The 13532-nt window shown below is 43.0% G+C and overlaps 1 protein-coding gene across 1 annotated transcript in view; it reads right to left on the bottom strand.

Moving 5' to 3' along the window:
* Positions 1 to 6951: 6951 nt before the first annotated feature.
* gng13b (guanine nucleotide binding protein (G protein), gamma 13b) overlaps positions 6952 to 13532 on the bottom strand; it is a 9119-nt gene continuing 2538 nt past the window's right edge. Inside the window, exons 2-3 of the mRNA XM_061090896.1 lie at positions 7173 to 7299; positions 6952 to 7057 (exon numbers count right to left, since the gene is read on the bottom strand). Coding sequence (XP_060946879.1) covers positions 6952 to 7057; positions 7173 to 7270 — 204 coding nt within the window. The 5' untranslated portion in view covers positions 7271 to 7299. The remainder of the gene's footprint in view (positions 7058 to 7172; positions 7300 to 13532) is intronic.

Raw genomic sequence — 13532 nt, 5'->3', positions numbered from 1 at the left:
GACAATGCTTAGAAAGTATTCAGCGTTGCAACTCTCCCAAGCTTCATACGAGCATTTTAGTGCAGCAGCCCCCCCCCCCCTCCCAGTCGATCTGGCTGGGTTACGTGTCCTATCGAGCGAGTGGGTTGTGTGCTCGGTTATTATTGATCTCGCAGCTCTGGGTCTGGATTAATGCTCAGTTAATGGGTGTGTTGCTGATGGAGCTTTGAATATTACAATATTTAACTTGCCAGCCTCTACATATGGAGCAGCACATGTCGCTAAGAGGCTTTGAGATTTCTCAGGGGCTCGTTAAGCAGTGATTATCTGAACTCTCTGATATTTTTCTTGATTTCTTCATTCTTAAGTAAAAAACAGTCCAAGAAAATACTTCCACCAATTCAAATATCAAATTACTGTAATTTTAAGGGATTTTTGTGTCTGCATCTAAAATGAGTGTCTTATTGTGAACCTTTTTATCGTAAGATGTTATTTTCTAAATGTAGAAACGACCCAGGGAGTTACTGGGTATATTTGAGGTGCACTACATATCTTCCAGTATTATTCTCTCAACTCAAAGCAGCTACGTTCACATCTCGCCTCCTCGCCCCCCCCACCCCAAGTCGGATGATATCTTCAGGGCAAGATGGCAGCGTTTGTATCTGGGATATTTTGGCTCAATCTCTGGATAGTGGGAGGAAGTGGAGACGAGTTGTTCATTTCTATAGATATATAACAGTAAAGTTGTGGTCCAGATCGGAAACTCATTAAAAAGCTACGTAAAGCAGAGGGGGGGCTTGGAGCTTTGTGGTTTCATTAACTGTAGCAATACCTGACATGTTGTTGAATTGTAATTTGATGCAAATATACATTACAGCTGCTTAAACTACCTAAACCACACTTATAATAGATTCAGCCACTGTACAAGTCGCTCTGCTTTTCTCTGTCCTGAGAAATGAAGATATTAAATGTGCCTGAATAGGTTTGACGCCTCATAACAGCTAAAGCGAGTCCACTGCTTCTCCCAGGCTGAGCAAATGTTCAGCAGGTGCTCACTGACAGTAAACGCTGGCGCAGGCTTTAGAACCTTTGAGTGTCTTGACGTCTCCATCTGGATCCAGCAGAGTCATGTGAGTGTCTGCAGCTCGGTGGATTAACTCTTTCGGCCGTGATGAGCGTTGATGGTTTCCTGAGGACGAGGGAATCAGCCGATCAGATCTGTAAGCTGTGCACCGGGGCCAAAGAGACACTCAGAGGTCGTGTCTCTTCAGAATCAGAAAGAGACAGTTCACATTTTTAGTGGAGGGAGTTGCAGCAGGGGAGAGACAGAATGTGTTCAAATGCTGTAAATAGCCTCAGATCTGAGAGAGAAAAACAAACTGCTCTGTGTGACTCTGCTTCTCTGGAGCAGTGAGTCGCCAGGCGGCCTTCAGAGCTGTTCCTGAGCATCATGACTAATGTCAAAATAAAGTAGAAGACGATCTCATTTAGTGGATCATTCTACCAGCTGAATTGTTTTCATCCTCTTCCACAGACACACACCTGAACACGCATGTCACCTAACACAGTCATTGGTTGTTAGCTGCAGAAAAAGCGAGGCTACTAACGACTAATATCTCCTACTAATGTAAACAGATGAATTATTGAATTCAACTCACAACAGTTGTTAGCACAGACAACTGTTGTAGAGTTAAGTCAAAGAAAGGCAACAGCGCGCTTCAAACATGGAGCTCGTCAGATTGTTCGAGTTATTTACCGTATAAATATATTCTATTATATTAAATCTAGATATTGAGTTAAAACATCAATGTTTATAGATGAAAGTCTTGGACGAAAACGCTGACGTTTCAACATTTAGTTTTGGAGCATGCTTCTTCAGAGGGGGTTTTATATAGCAAATGAAATCCAGAGTCAAATGATCAGTGATGTCACGTGCACTTCAGTGATGTCACGTGCACTTCCTGCTCCCAGCGTCAAACCATTTCAACACAGAGACGTGCACGAGAGAGAGAGAAGGTCCCCGAAAGACTGGATTAAAGCTCTCAGATTAGAAGGTATCTGGTGACCTCAGCAGCACAGAGAGCAGTCTGCAGTGTGTGTGTGTGTGTGTGTGTGTGTGTGTGTGCGTATGTGTGTGTTTGTGTGTGTGTGTGTGTATGTGTGTGAGAAAGAGAGAGAGAGATTATCACCACCAGCAGAATGTGCATTAGAGATTGGTTGTGGTTCTCTTTGTATCTGTGTGTGTGTGTGTGTGTGTGTAGTTGTGTTGTATGTGGATTGTTAATCTTAATCCACTTGTGAGTGTACACGCTGTGGACCAACAGGCCATTAGCCCCTTTTTTGTGTTTGTGCGTCAGTGTGTGTTTGAGTGGGAGTATATAAAGACGTCCATAACCGGTGTGTGTGTGTGTGTGTGTGTGTGTGTGTGTGTGTGTAAGTACGTCATTGTGTAAATGCATATTGAGATGCACTGGTATGCACGTGTGTGTGTCTTTGTGTGTGTTTGTGTGTGTTTGTGTGCTTGAGAGAGTAATCTGAGAGCGAATGGGGGATAGAGGGGCCATTAACCAGTGCATTAGGCCCGACTGCAGACAGACTGAGGAGTGTGTGTGTGTGTGTGTGTGTGTGTGTGTGTGTGTGTGTGTGTGTGTGTTCACGGAGGAGAGCTGATGGTTTGAGGATTTCAGGGGGAAAGGGACAATGGGGGTGAGGATTTACCAGCGAGGGTGAGCGGGGGGGATTGAGTGCATTAGTGAGAGCATGTGTGTCAGTGTGCGTCGGAGGGATTGAGGGGAGCTGACCCACAAACAGCAGACAGACACAAACTGAGCAGGGGTAGGCGTCCCCTCGTCCATTTCACTGAGGCTAAATCAAAAGTTCTTGAATCTCATCGTCTATCTAATCTGAGTTTCCTACATTTCATATTTATATCTGTATTCTCTTTGTTTTTGCTTCTGTCACATGTTGTCAACAAACCTCTGAATCCTCTGGAGAGTTTCCTGCTGTGCTCTCACACCGGCTCACCAGGACTTTATCCAGAGTTTTTATTAGCGAGCAGCTGATTTGGATGTTTGCGTTCTCACACCGGCTCTCTGCAGAGATACTCTCAGGAGATTATCAGGAGTTCAGTGCACGTCTGAAAGCAGCTTTAGTCTTTCGGCTGCCGGGGCAAAGTCTCCCATCGGATTCCGTCAGGGAGCAAGTGCTTCACCATCACATTTGTTCAATGTAACACAAGCTGGAGATGATCCCAGATGCGTTTGGGTCAAAGCTTTATTTTCAACCACGAGATTAAAGCCATGACTTAAGATCGATCGGGTGAAAATGATCTAGAATTTCCTTTTCAGACAGTATCTGTTTTCAGAGATCAGCTTCTCCAGTGAGTTGAATCAAGAGCCAGAAACAGAAAGTGAGAGACCGAGCGGCTCTGACACGGAGGAGAGAGAGAGAGAGATCCCTCCTGCAGCTCCTGCTTTCTATTATTCATGAGTGAGGAGACGCAGTGAAGAGGAAGGAGGAGCAGCAGCTTCCTGTCTCTTCTCCTGAATGTCGTCTGCCTCTTCTTCTTTATTCCCTCGTTCTCTGGCTCCAGATCTGATTTGACACTTTGCTGCACCGGATTGATCCTGATTGGATAATTACATGAATAAGCAGGTTTTGAATAGAGTGAATGTGAGACTCACAGGATGTGAACAAAAAGAAAAACGACAACCAAGCTGTCTAAAAATCTTCTACTTTATTCAAGAACATAAATGTTTCTGTAAAACATTCAATAAAAAATGATCTTTAATTTATTGCTCATTGTCATCTTTACACTAGGACTTGATCTGATGCATAATAAGTTTTCCAAAGCACTCTCACAAGGAATATGTCGCTAGATATTTAGACACGTTTTTTATGCTGTCGTTATAATAGTAGTAACATACACACATACGCATGTTCTGATTATATAAAAACAAACCAAACAAGTTACAGCAGCCAGGCCGAAAGAAAAACAGACTCAGGGGAACACAGGTCTTGGTTTGTGTTGGGCTGAGATGGCGTTGGTGGTTTTCCGGTGGTGATGATGGTGATGTGAGAATCAGATTGAAACATTTTCAGGGAATAAATAAACAGAACAATGGAAAAGCTAAAAACAGATTATATGTGGATGAAATCTTCCTTCACTTGTCTATCTATAAGTTAACATACATCTAAACTAGCAGAATAAAAACAATAATAGAAAAAGCTGATAAACCCTAATGCCTCTCGTTGGACGATGGACTCGTGATGCTTCTAAGCTGAGGGTCGTTCTGGACGTCTTACATTCACCGGCCTCACTACAGGCAGAGTGATCTTTACATTAGAAGTCGTGAAACATGTCGGTGTGATGGAAACATCACGTTTCACAAGGGACGAGCAAGCAACGAGAATAATGACCGACAGTTATTAGCGCACCATGAGAGTGCAAAATCGGTTGCAAGTCTTTTTTTTAAAGAGGAAAATGTAATATTTGCATTTACATAGGACCGAAGTCGTCAGAAAACTGGGTCGTGTAGAAGAAAAGGTTTATAATGAGACTCATTACAGTACTGAGACGATGTGAGGCTCCACTGTCCCCCGGTCGTTTAGAGAATCCTCCACACTCCTCGTGCACATGAGCGCAGTGCATGTGTGTGTGTGTGTGTTCTACACATATCTTTGTGAGGATCTTACAGAGTAATATTGGCTGGTCTGCACTTTCTTACCCACTTTCATACGGCTGTTTGAAGGTTAAGACTTAATGTTAGGGTTAGAATTAGGTCTAGGTCAGGAGCAGGCTTTTAGTCGTGATGGTTAGGGTGACATCTGCTATTTGAGTTTTCTGTTATGATTACTGTATTTCCTCTAATAAAAGAAGGTCTACGTACTTAACTCAATGCCAGGACTCTATGGTAGGAAGCCATGCATCTAGTGGTCCTGCAAATATGTATCGATAACAATTATAGTGCTGTTACTCTGAAACAAGTACAGGAAGTGTTGCAAATACTTGGCTTTGTGACATATTTGACAGATCTCGACATTGAATCTGTTTATATTGCTGTGGACTGTGTGTGGTACACGGAGTAAACAGGTGAGACCTCGACTCTCAAGTCGCCAGGGTGTTCAGGGCAAAGGAAAGCATTACACCAAAGAGTGTCCTCACTAAGATAGAAGTATAAGTTGTGTGTGTGCGATGCAGCTGCATGCACAAGCATCAGAAGCCACATGGGAGCCTAACGTCCGAGTTTAGTTATTCTTTTTTTGAAGATATGCACACACACACACAGCAACACAATCGCACACACACACAGACACACACAGAGCGGGGGTCAGTGTCCGAAACCTCATGCCACATATTTACATTCTTATATTAAGGAAACTGTGTACAAGGCAGTAGTACAGTAGACGGTGTTTTGTCGTTTTTTTTCAAGTTGAGGGAGGAGCGAGTGCAGACGTACGGAAAAAACAAAAAAATCTAAATGTAAGAGAAAGTTCTCATCAATAAATAAATAAATAAATAAACCAAGTCTTGATAAATAAGTTAATAAGTTAAAGGGGTCTGTCTGTACATGTGTGCAGATGGATTCTGTGCGTGTGTGTGTGTGTGTGTGGTTTGCTTGCATGTCTCGCTTGTGTGTGTGTGTGTGTGTGTGTTTGTGTGTTTGTGTGTTTGTTTGTTGCCTTGGGGCCTGTAGCTAAGGAGGAGAGGGAACAGAAAACTCAAACCTCCTCCAGAGACCCACAGCTTCATTCTGCTCCAGCAACACAAACAGAGCTGAGAGTCTGACCTGCGACACCGAGAGGAATCCACTCCGCTGCAGATCCGTCTCTGCACAACATACGTTTGATATCCAGGCTTTTAAAGATGTGTGCAAACCAGAAACTATGAGAACAGAGTGACTCACACTGGGAGGATCGATAACTGGTGAACTCTTCTCCTGTTGTTCATTCCGTGTAAAAGCTTCATTTTTGTTAAGTGGGAATAACTGGCAGTAAATTTAGTCTCATGAAATTTTCAGACGTTGGTTTTCTTGCATCTTTCTGATGGTTCTTTCAGCCTCAGAGAAACTCAGGCTTCACACAGTCGAATACGTCTTTTTAGTAACGCATTTCGCCTTTTCCTGCAGTATCTCAGCAAATCACGATATATTTCATTCGTCACATGTCTAGAAAGCGAGGACATCATGAATGACATCACATCTCTAAAGGGAGAAGCACTCAAACATCTCACCCGGACTTAAAGGGTTGAGACATATGAAACATTATATTAATATATGATAAAGTCGAATATGCAGGTCTGACATGTCAGAGCCTGTAATCCAACATAATCAAATCCTTGGTGTGTAATAGACTAGAAATGATTTTATTCTTAATTATAAATCATGATAGGCTTTAATGGAGATTTCAGATTAGTTCTTACGAAGTGTTAATAACCTTCTTGTAATAGACTCATGCAATTTGTTAATTTGCAATGTAAAAAAATACCAAAAACGTGTTTTATGAAGGCGACAAACTGGAGAACAGAATCGCCCCTAGAAGACCTACAGTCAGTTGGGTGGAGGGAATCTGTCTCTACAGTTTATTACAGTTCATCAGTAAAATAAAAACGACTCTGAATAAAGAATAAAAGAGAAGAGGAAGCTTGTGACTGGCAGCTGCATAAATAAACCCTCACATGTCCACAGAGAGACGTGTATTAAGAGTATTGATCATCGTTGTCATATCATAATAGTGATGTAGTTGCAGTGACTGTGTAGTCAGGTGGAAATCCTATGTGTGTGTCTGTCAGTGCGTGTTCAGGAGAGGTGGGGGGGATGTCAGCTGTTGTACATTCACGGTGAGAGGTTAGGGGGCGCTGTCCTGTCATGGCCTCCGCAGGCCGGAGAGGGTCAGGGGTCAGGGGTCATCTGTGGGTGTGTGTTGGTCAGCGTGGTTGAAGATGTGAGGTCACGGCAGGGGGAGTGGCCTCTTCTAGAGGAGGATGCATTTTCCTTTCTCCACCCACGGGTTGCTCTTCATCAGCTCGGGATTCAGAAACGGATCCTCCGGGACGCCGTCCTCTATCCACTTCACCAAACTGAGAGGACAGACAGAGACAGGTTGAAATGATCTTATGCTCTGTACTCGTTTGCTTTATGCTGAGTTATGAACCCTGTGCAGATGTTGGCAGATCGATGGTGAACGTTACGCACTCGGTCACTGTTTTGGACGACTTCTCTCTCTTAAAGGCCAGCTGGTACTTCAGGCTCTCCACCTCCTTCTGCATCTGGGGCAGGTCCATCTCGTCCATGGCTGCACTTTGTTGTTGGGCTTCTCTACCTGTGCACAGCAAGAGGAGGACAGAGTTAGATTCAGCTCAGTGGTAAATAGAAAGCAGACACATTAATTTCGACTCTGCCCTGCAGCAGGAGCACCAGAGAGTAGACTTCCACTTACAGGACAGGAGACAACAAGCTGCTCAAATCATATTGTACAAAACAGGCAGAGACACTTAACGCCACAGGATATATTCTGTTCTTTCACTTCTTCTGTGTCCCTCAGTGTTTTTCAAATGACCCGATAATTGGGAAACAGTTTGCTTCCTGATCTGAATTCAAGTGAGAATCTGTGACGTTGGCTGACTTGTTCGTACTGAGCTGCAGTGAAACCTATTTAGAATTTCACTAAGATATCATGGCCTGGATTTGGACAAATAACCTTAATCATCTTATTTTGAGTGACGGCTATTTGGATTCTCCGATTAGTACACAACTCTGTAGTTCAGACAATGTGATTTATTGCTTTAAGAGAGGCTCTTATTATTTTATGGCCTCTGTCAGGTAGAGGATGAAGCAGAACAAATCTCATTTACAGCCGACAGGAAGAGTCAAGGATGGAGAGGACACTCAATAAACATGATCAGCAAGTCATAACTTTAAACTTAGAAACCCACGACTTTCAGGTTTCAAATTCGTAGCTTGAGACAAAATCCATCTCAGAGACAAAACAGTTTTACTATGTCATATTTTATAATCCAGGTTCAACACTGAGTACAGCACGACAAAACGTTTAGGATATTAAATTCTATTATGTAACTCAGAGTGCTTTCATATTGAGCTAAATGTCAGGACTCTGCACAATGATTTAGAATTATGAATAATAGAAATGTTGTGCAATTGTATTTGTTTTTCAGCGCAGCCTCCTGGTCCAGCACAGCTCTGAACCCTTTTAGAACGGTAGGATTACAGGAAAATTAAATGTATTTAGAGTCGTACTAAACATATGTTCATGTGAATAATTGATCGTGGGATTTGAGGCCCAACAAGCGTGAGGTCGACTCCCTGCAGCAACGTGGTCTTGGTTCTTTTTCTGTTACTTCCTCCATCCTTCTCTCTCTCTCTCTCTCTCTCACACTCCACCCACGCTCTCATCCACTGTCAGTGATACTCGTCCTCGCTGATGTGGATACTTGTGTGTTCCCCTGTGTGTGTGTGTGTGTGTGTGTGTGTGTGTGTGAGTGTCTGTGTGTGAATGTGTGTGTGCGTGTGTGTCTGTGTGTGTGTGTGTGTGTCACCTGAGGATGCAGGCGAGCTGAGTGCTTGTCTAGCCTGCACTCAGGATTGATCTCATCGAGGTGCTTCAACACAGAGACAACACTGGTATTTTTAAGGGACATTAAATAGCACTTGATGTTCTGCAGTTTTCCTTTATGACAGTTTAGTGAGTGTGTGTGTGTGTGTGTGTGTGTGTGTGGGGGGGGAGGGGGGGGCAGATTTCAGGCAGAAGAAAGCAGCTATGAATTTGAAAACCACTCGCCTGCGTGGTGCACTACAAAGACTGTGCTGCTGTATTTTTATGTTTGAATGTCTCTCAAGCTCTCTTCTTCTATTTTTAACTAAACGCACTGTAGGCTGTGGGAGGTTGAGACACAGCTCCTGATTTCATTTTTCTAACATCTTTATATATATATTTCTATTCCACAGTGAAATACAGTTTAAATATATCTGTTAAAGGAACAGTTTGTACTCGTTCTTTCTTGCAAAGGACCTTTATGACACTGGTCTCTTGTTTGAAGAGTAATGAAGATATGAGGCCACAGCAGCTTCGTTTGTCTCTCTGCAGAACATCAGGATTTAGATCTGACGCTGAAGTTACATAATGAAACAAACTAATCACCACTCCCCTGAAATAAGAGTATTGACTCATTTCCCGTTGCCGTTAACCAAGGCGCTCTCTCACCAAACTGATCAGAGCCGGAGCCGATTAAAACTACACGTTACTCTACGGGTCAAGTCTGCATTTTGACCCGGGAGCGATTCTCTAGCCAGTGTCCGTCCTGAAGAAACATGGCGGTGCAACGTGGAGGAGTCTGTGGAGGAGGCCTATAACTGTTTTTTATTTTAAAACTCTGATTCAGGAAGAGAGACAAGAAAAGGCAAAACTGAGACTGTAAGATGAAAATATATAATTTTTACGAGGGGTGTTCATGCGTGTGTCCTTGAGTACGTCTGAGGACTTCACCAAATGCAATATACGACAATGTGAATGTGTGTTTGTGTGTGTGTGTGTGTGTGTGCAGGGCGACAGGCTGAGATCAGGTTTCAGCAGTGCTCTCCAGAGACGACAGGAGGATTGGATTTTTTTCCTCTTTCTTACTCCATCACTCATCCCTGTTTTCACCTCCAGCCTCTTTTTCCAGTTTCACGTCTATTTGTCGACTCTTTCCATCTGTTCCCTGCATCTTCTCTACCTCCTTCCTCTCTGTGTCCTTGTCTCCTTCCTCTCTGTGTCCTTGTCTCCTTCCTCTCTGTGTCCTTGTCTCCTTCCTCTGTGTGTCTCCTTCTGCTCTGCCAGTGTCTGTTTGTCTTACTGTCCTTTTCACTTTTTCTCTACCAATCCATTTTCTCAACTTTCTCTCTCTCTCAAATATCTTTTTCCATGAGCGCTGCATCACATCTCGGGGGGGCCTGTCTTTAGGTGCGAGACAACGAGACCTGTTGTCCTCCCATAAATTACTGTCCACATGTCAGAGCTCTCAAAACCAAGTGGATTGACACTTGAGATTAATTTCATGTAAAAGCAACTTTAGCCTCACTCTCAGCTCATTTAGTTGCCATGGTAACATCATGATGGTATCACTAGCAGCATCAGCACCTTCAGGCGCAGTACTCCACAGTACTACAGTACTACAGTACTACAGTACTCCACAGTACTCCACAGTACTCCACAGTACTACAGTACTCCACAGTACTCCACAGTACTCCACAGTACTCCACAGTACTCCACAGTACTACAGTACTACAGTACTACAGTACTCCACAGTACCACAGTACTACAGAACCTAAACCTGATGTTTAGGTTCAGACTAAACTGCTGTTAGCCTCCATTATTAACTGACAGGTACTATTCCTGTAATTATACATCTGCTTTTAGAATATTGACTCTGGAAAGTGGGCGAATGTGATTAATGAACAAAACATTTATTAAAATCCTGTTTGAAGTGAAGCTCTCCTCCTCCATCTCGTCTCTATTGACTGCACCTGCCACTCTCCATTATATTCTCCCCATTCATCATTCACCTTTTTCATTTGAATGTCTCCCTCTTCCTCTCATGTTACTCGTCCTGTTATTTGCTCAACACGAGCACACGTATATTATTCCTCTGTTTGTCTTCCAGCAGCTAATTAAAACCTGAGAATAAACACTTTTACTTTTTTTTTAAATGGACTCATGGAAAGACTTGAATCACAGAGATGTGTTTCCTCTCTTGCCGCATTCTCTCTTCCTTTCACTGCGCTGATATCTGCTTCCTGTCCGTCTCCCGCTGTCTCACACAGATGTCTCCTCACTAAGTGCTTCCCGTCCATTTGTGACAAATTCCAAACAGCAATCTTCTCTTCTCTTCTCTCTCTCTGTTGCCGGTTGAGTTTACTGCTGATAAAACCGTCCTAAATGACACATTATACTTAAACCAGCCGTCATGTTCACAGGTGCTAGTGAAGTTTATTCAAACACCGATATATCCCTGACAAATGGACTGTAACCATTGGATGAAATCACCATAAACCAGTCTCATAAAGCCCAGTCTGCTTACTGTCACTGGGTCGACCTCGGCTTCCTCAAAGCTTCTCTCACTGAGCTGGGGAGAAAACACATGTATCACAAGTGTCGGCCATTGAAAGACACAATAATCTTTTCCTCTTGCTCCCACAGGATGTGGCGAGGATGTGTATCAGCTGGAGTCTGTCGCCCTTTGACTTCCACGTCAATGCATTTTGTGTACATGAAGATTTAGAAAGATATATGTAGTAATATCCTGTAATGGTCTTATGATGTCTTCCTGCTTACAATTACAAGATTGTGTTTCGAGGGCTCCTTCAAATGCGTCCTCGTGAAACGAGGGCACCAACGGGTGGATCCTTCCCGACGTATCCCAGGATTCAATGCACTTTGATAACAAACGGGACATTTAAACGTTCTCTTTGATTCATGCCTGGATGTTTAAGTCCATGATAAACGCCACAATAACTGGAGACGGACAGTTCTGTCCATAATGTGTCTGTGTTTACAGAAACAGACATCTGTGCTTTTCCACCTGATTCATCATAAAATCTGATCAGGGCCCAACAACATATACAACCCTGCAGAGGCAGAAGAATCCATCAGTCTTCAGTGGTCTCAGTTTTGCAGAATTCCTACTTCATATTAACAATTCACTGATGTAAACTGTTTTGCCCTCAAACCAGAGCAATGAAAGGTAATGAAATGTGAGATAAATGTGATCAAAAGAGAATCTAATTCAGACCCAGCGTCAGCGTCAGTGTCTGTGACTGTAATAAAGATTCAGGACAGCAGTGTGTGGTGTTGGTTGAGGTCTGGGTGTGACTGCAGTGGATACTGCGGTGGATGAGGAGCTGAGAGTTTAAACTGGGACACTTTGCATGAAGGTGTTTGCCTCAGGATTGAGCTCAAGTATCATAAAAGATGTCGAAGTTAATTACCTTTTCTTTTTTAACTGTATTTTTTTGACAACTTCTAATCAAACGTCTTCATTTTAATTTAATTCAATCACGGCTGAGAACAGAAGCTTGTCACCAGATCTGGAGTCTCAGTATCTGAGGCTCCATCCACACTAAAACGTTTTTCATTTGAAAACATATCACATCTGCTACAGATACGTCGGACATCCACACAACACCAGAGTTTTAGAGACTGGGAAGTTTGGAAACGTAACTGATCGATGACGCTCACAACACCTTGCTGGTTGGGTCTATTCGGTCACGATGTAGCCTTCTCTGATTCGTCAGGCTCTTATCACATGACCCCATTCTGGAGGACAACATCCAGAATCAGCCTGAGCCACCAGAGGAGAACACAACATGGAGAATCGACTACAAGTGATGCAGACCCTGGTGTTTACTAATGTAAAATATTCAAACGTAGTTGTATTAATGAAGCTTTCTCGATTGCTTGAAAGCACGATTTTGAAAACAGGGCCCGGTGTTTCAAAACACTAAACACAATTGGCACAACCACACACCCAATCAGCAGAACACCTCAGATCTTTTGCAAAATGAAACACTCTTGTAAAAACTATACACTAATTTATCAAAACCATATTTTGTTACCATATGAAACACACACGTTTCATATGACTTAATTCTGTTTGAACCAGTTACACACTGCTGCTGCTAACCTAAAACACTTTTAGCAATTCCAGTTCTCAGTGATAGAGTCCTGTAAGTGAAGTACACGGAGAAAGTGCAAATATACAATAAATTCACCAAACTCTACACAACACCAATGCTGCAGACTCATGAAAATATACTTAATTTCTCTCCATATACCCAAATCAGTCAACATGTCAACATGGAGAATCACAACAAAACATGTCCCAATTTTCATGCTACTACAGGAGTGTGCATAACACTGTAAGCTCAGCAAATATCAGACAAGCAGACAATTCTGTATCCATTTCAGGTTTCAATGAGGACTACCTGAGCCTGGGGTCTGAGATCGTAAACCCTCCACCGCCATGCAGAGAAAAACTCTTTGATTGGGTTTAGAAACGAAGAGAATGGTGGAAGGTATAGTGCTGTAAACTGTTGATGGTGTTGAAACCAGTTCTGGACCAGAGCAGAGAGATTGAATGACACATTGTCCCAGATGCCAGTGTATTGCATCTGGTGCCTGTGGTTTACTGCTGTGACGATGTTGTGCAATCGGTCCAAAAATGTGAGAATATGAGGTGTGTTGTAAGGGCCCATATTGGCGTGAGGGAGGAGGACCCCATTCTGTGTAATGGCAGCGCAAATGGTGATGTTACCCCCACGTTGCCCTGGGACATTGATTATAGCCCTGTGGGCGTGGCCAATGATATTTCTGCCTCTCCTTCTTGCTTTTGTCAGGTTGAACCCTGCCTCATGTGTATATGAATTCATGCAGGATTTCCTCAGCATCCATCTGTAAAACTCTCAGAAATACAGTGAAAGGCAAGATTGTGTAGTTCAGCATAGGTCTGCTATACAGTAAATTTACATTATAAAGGTTACGTGTGCAGTATGCAACGTCAC

Source organism: Limanda limanda, chromosome 17 (assembly GCF_963576545.1).
Source record: "Limanda limanda chromosome 17, fLimLim1.1, whole genome shotgun sequence".
Lineage (NCBI taxonomy): Eukaryota > Metazoa > Chordata > Actinopteri > Pleuronectiformes > Pleuronectidae > Limanda > Limanda limanda.
The sequence above is the reverse complement of the archived record's forward strand: the minus strand, read 5'-3'. Positions and strand labels throughout refer to the sequence as shown.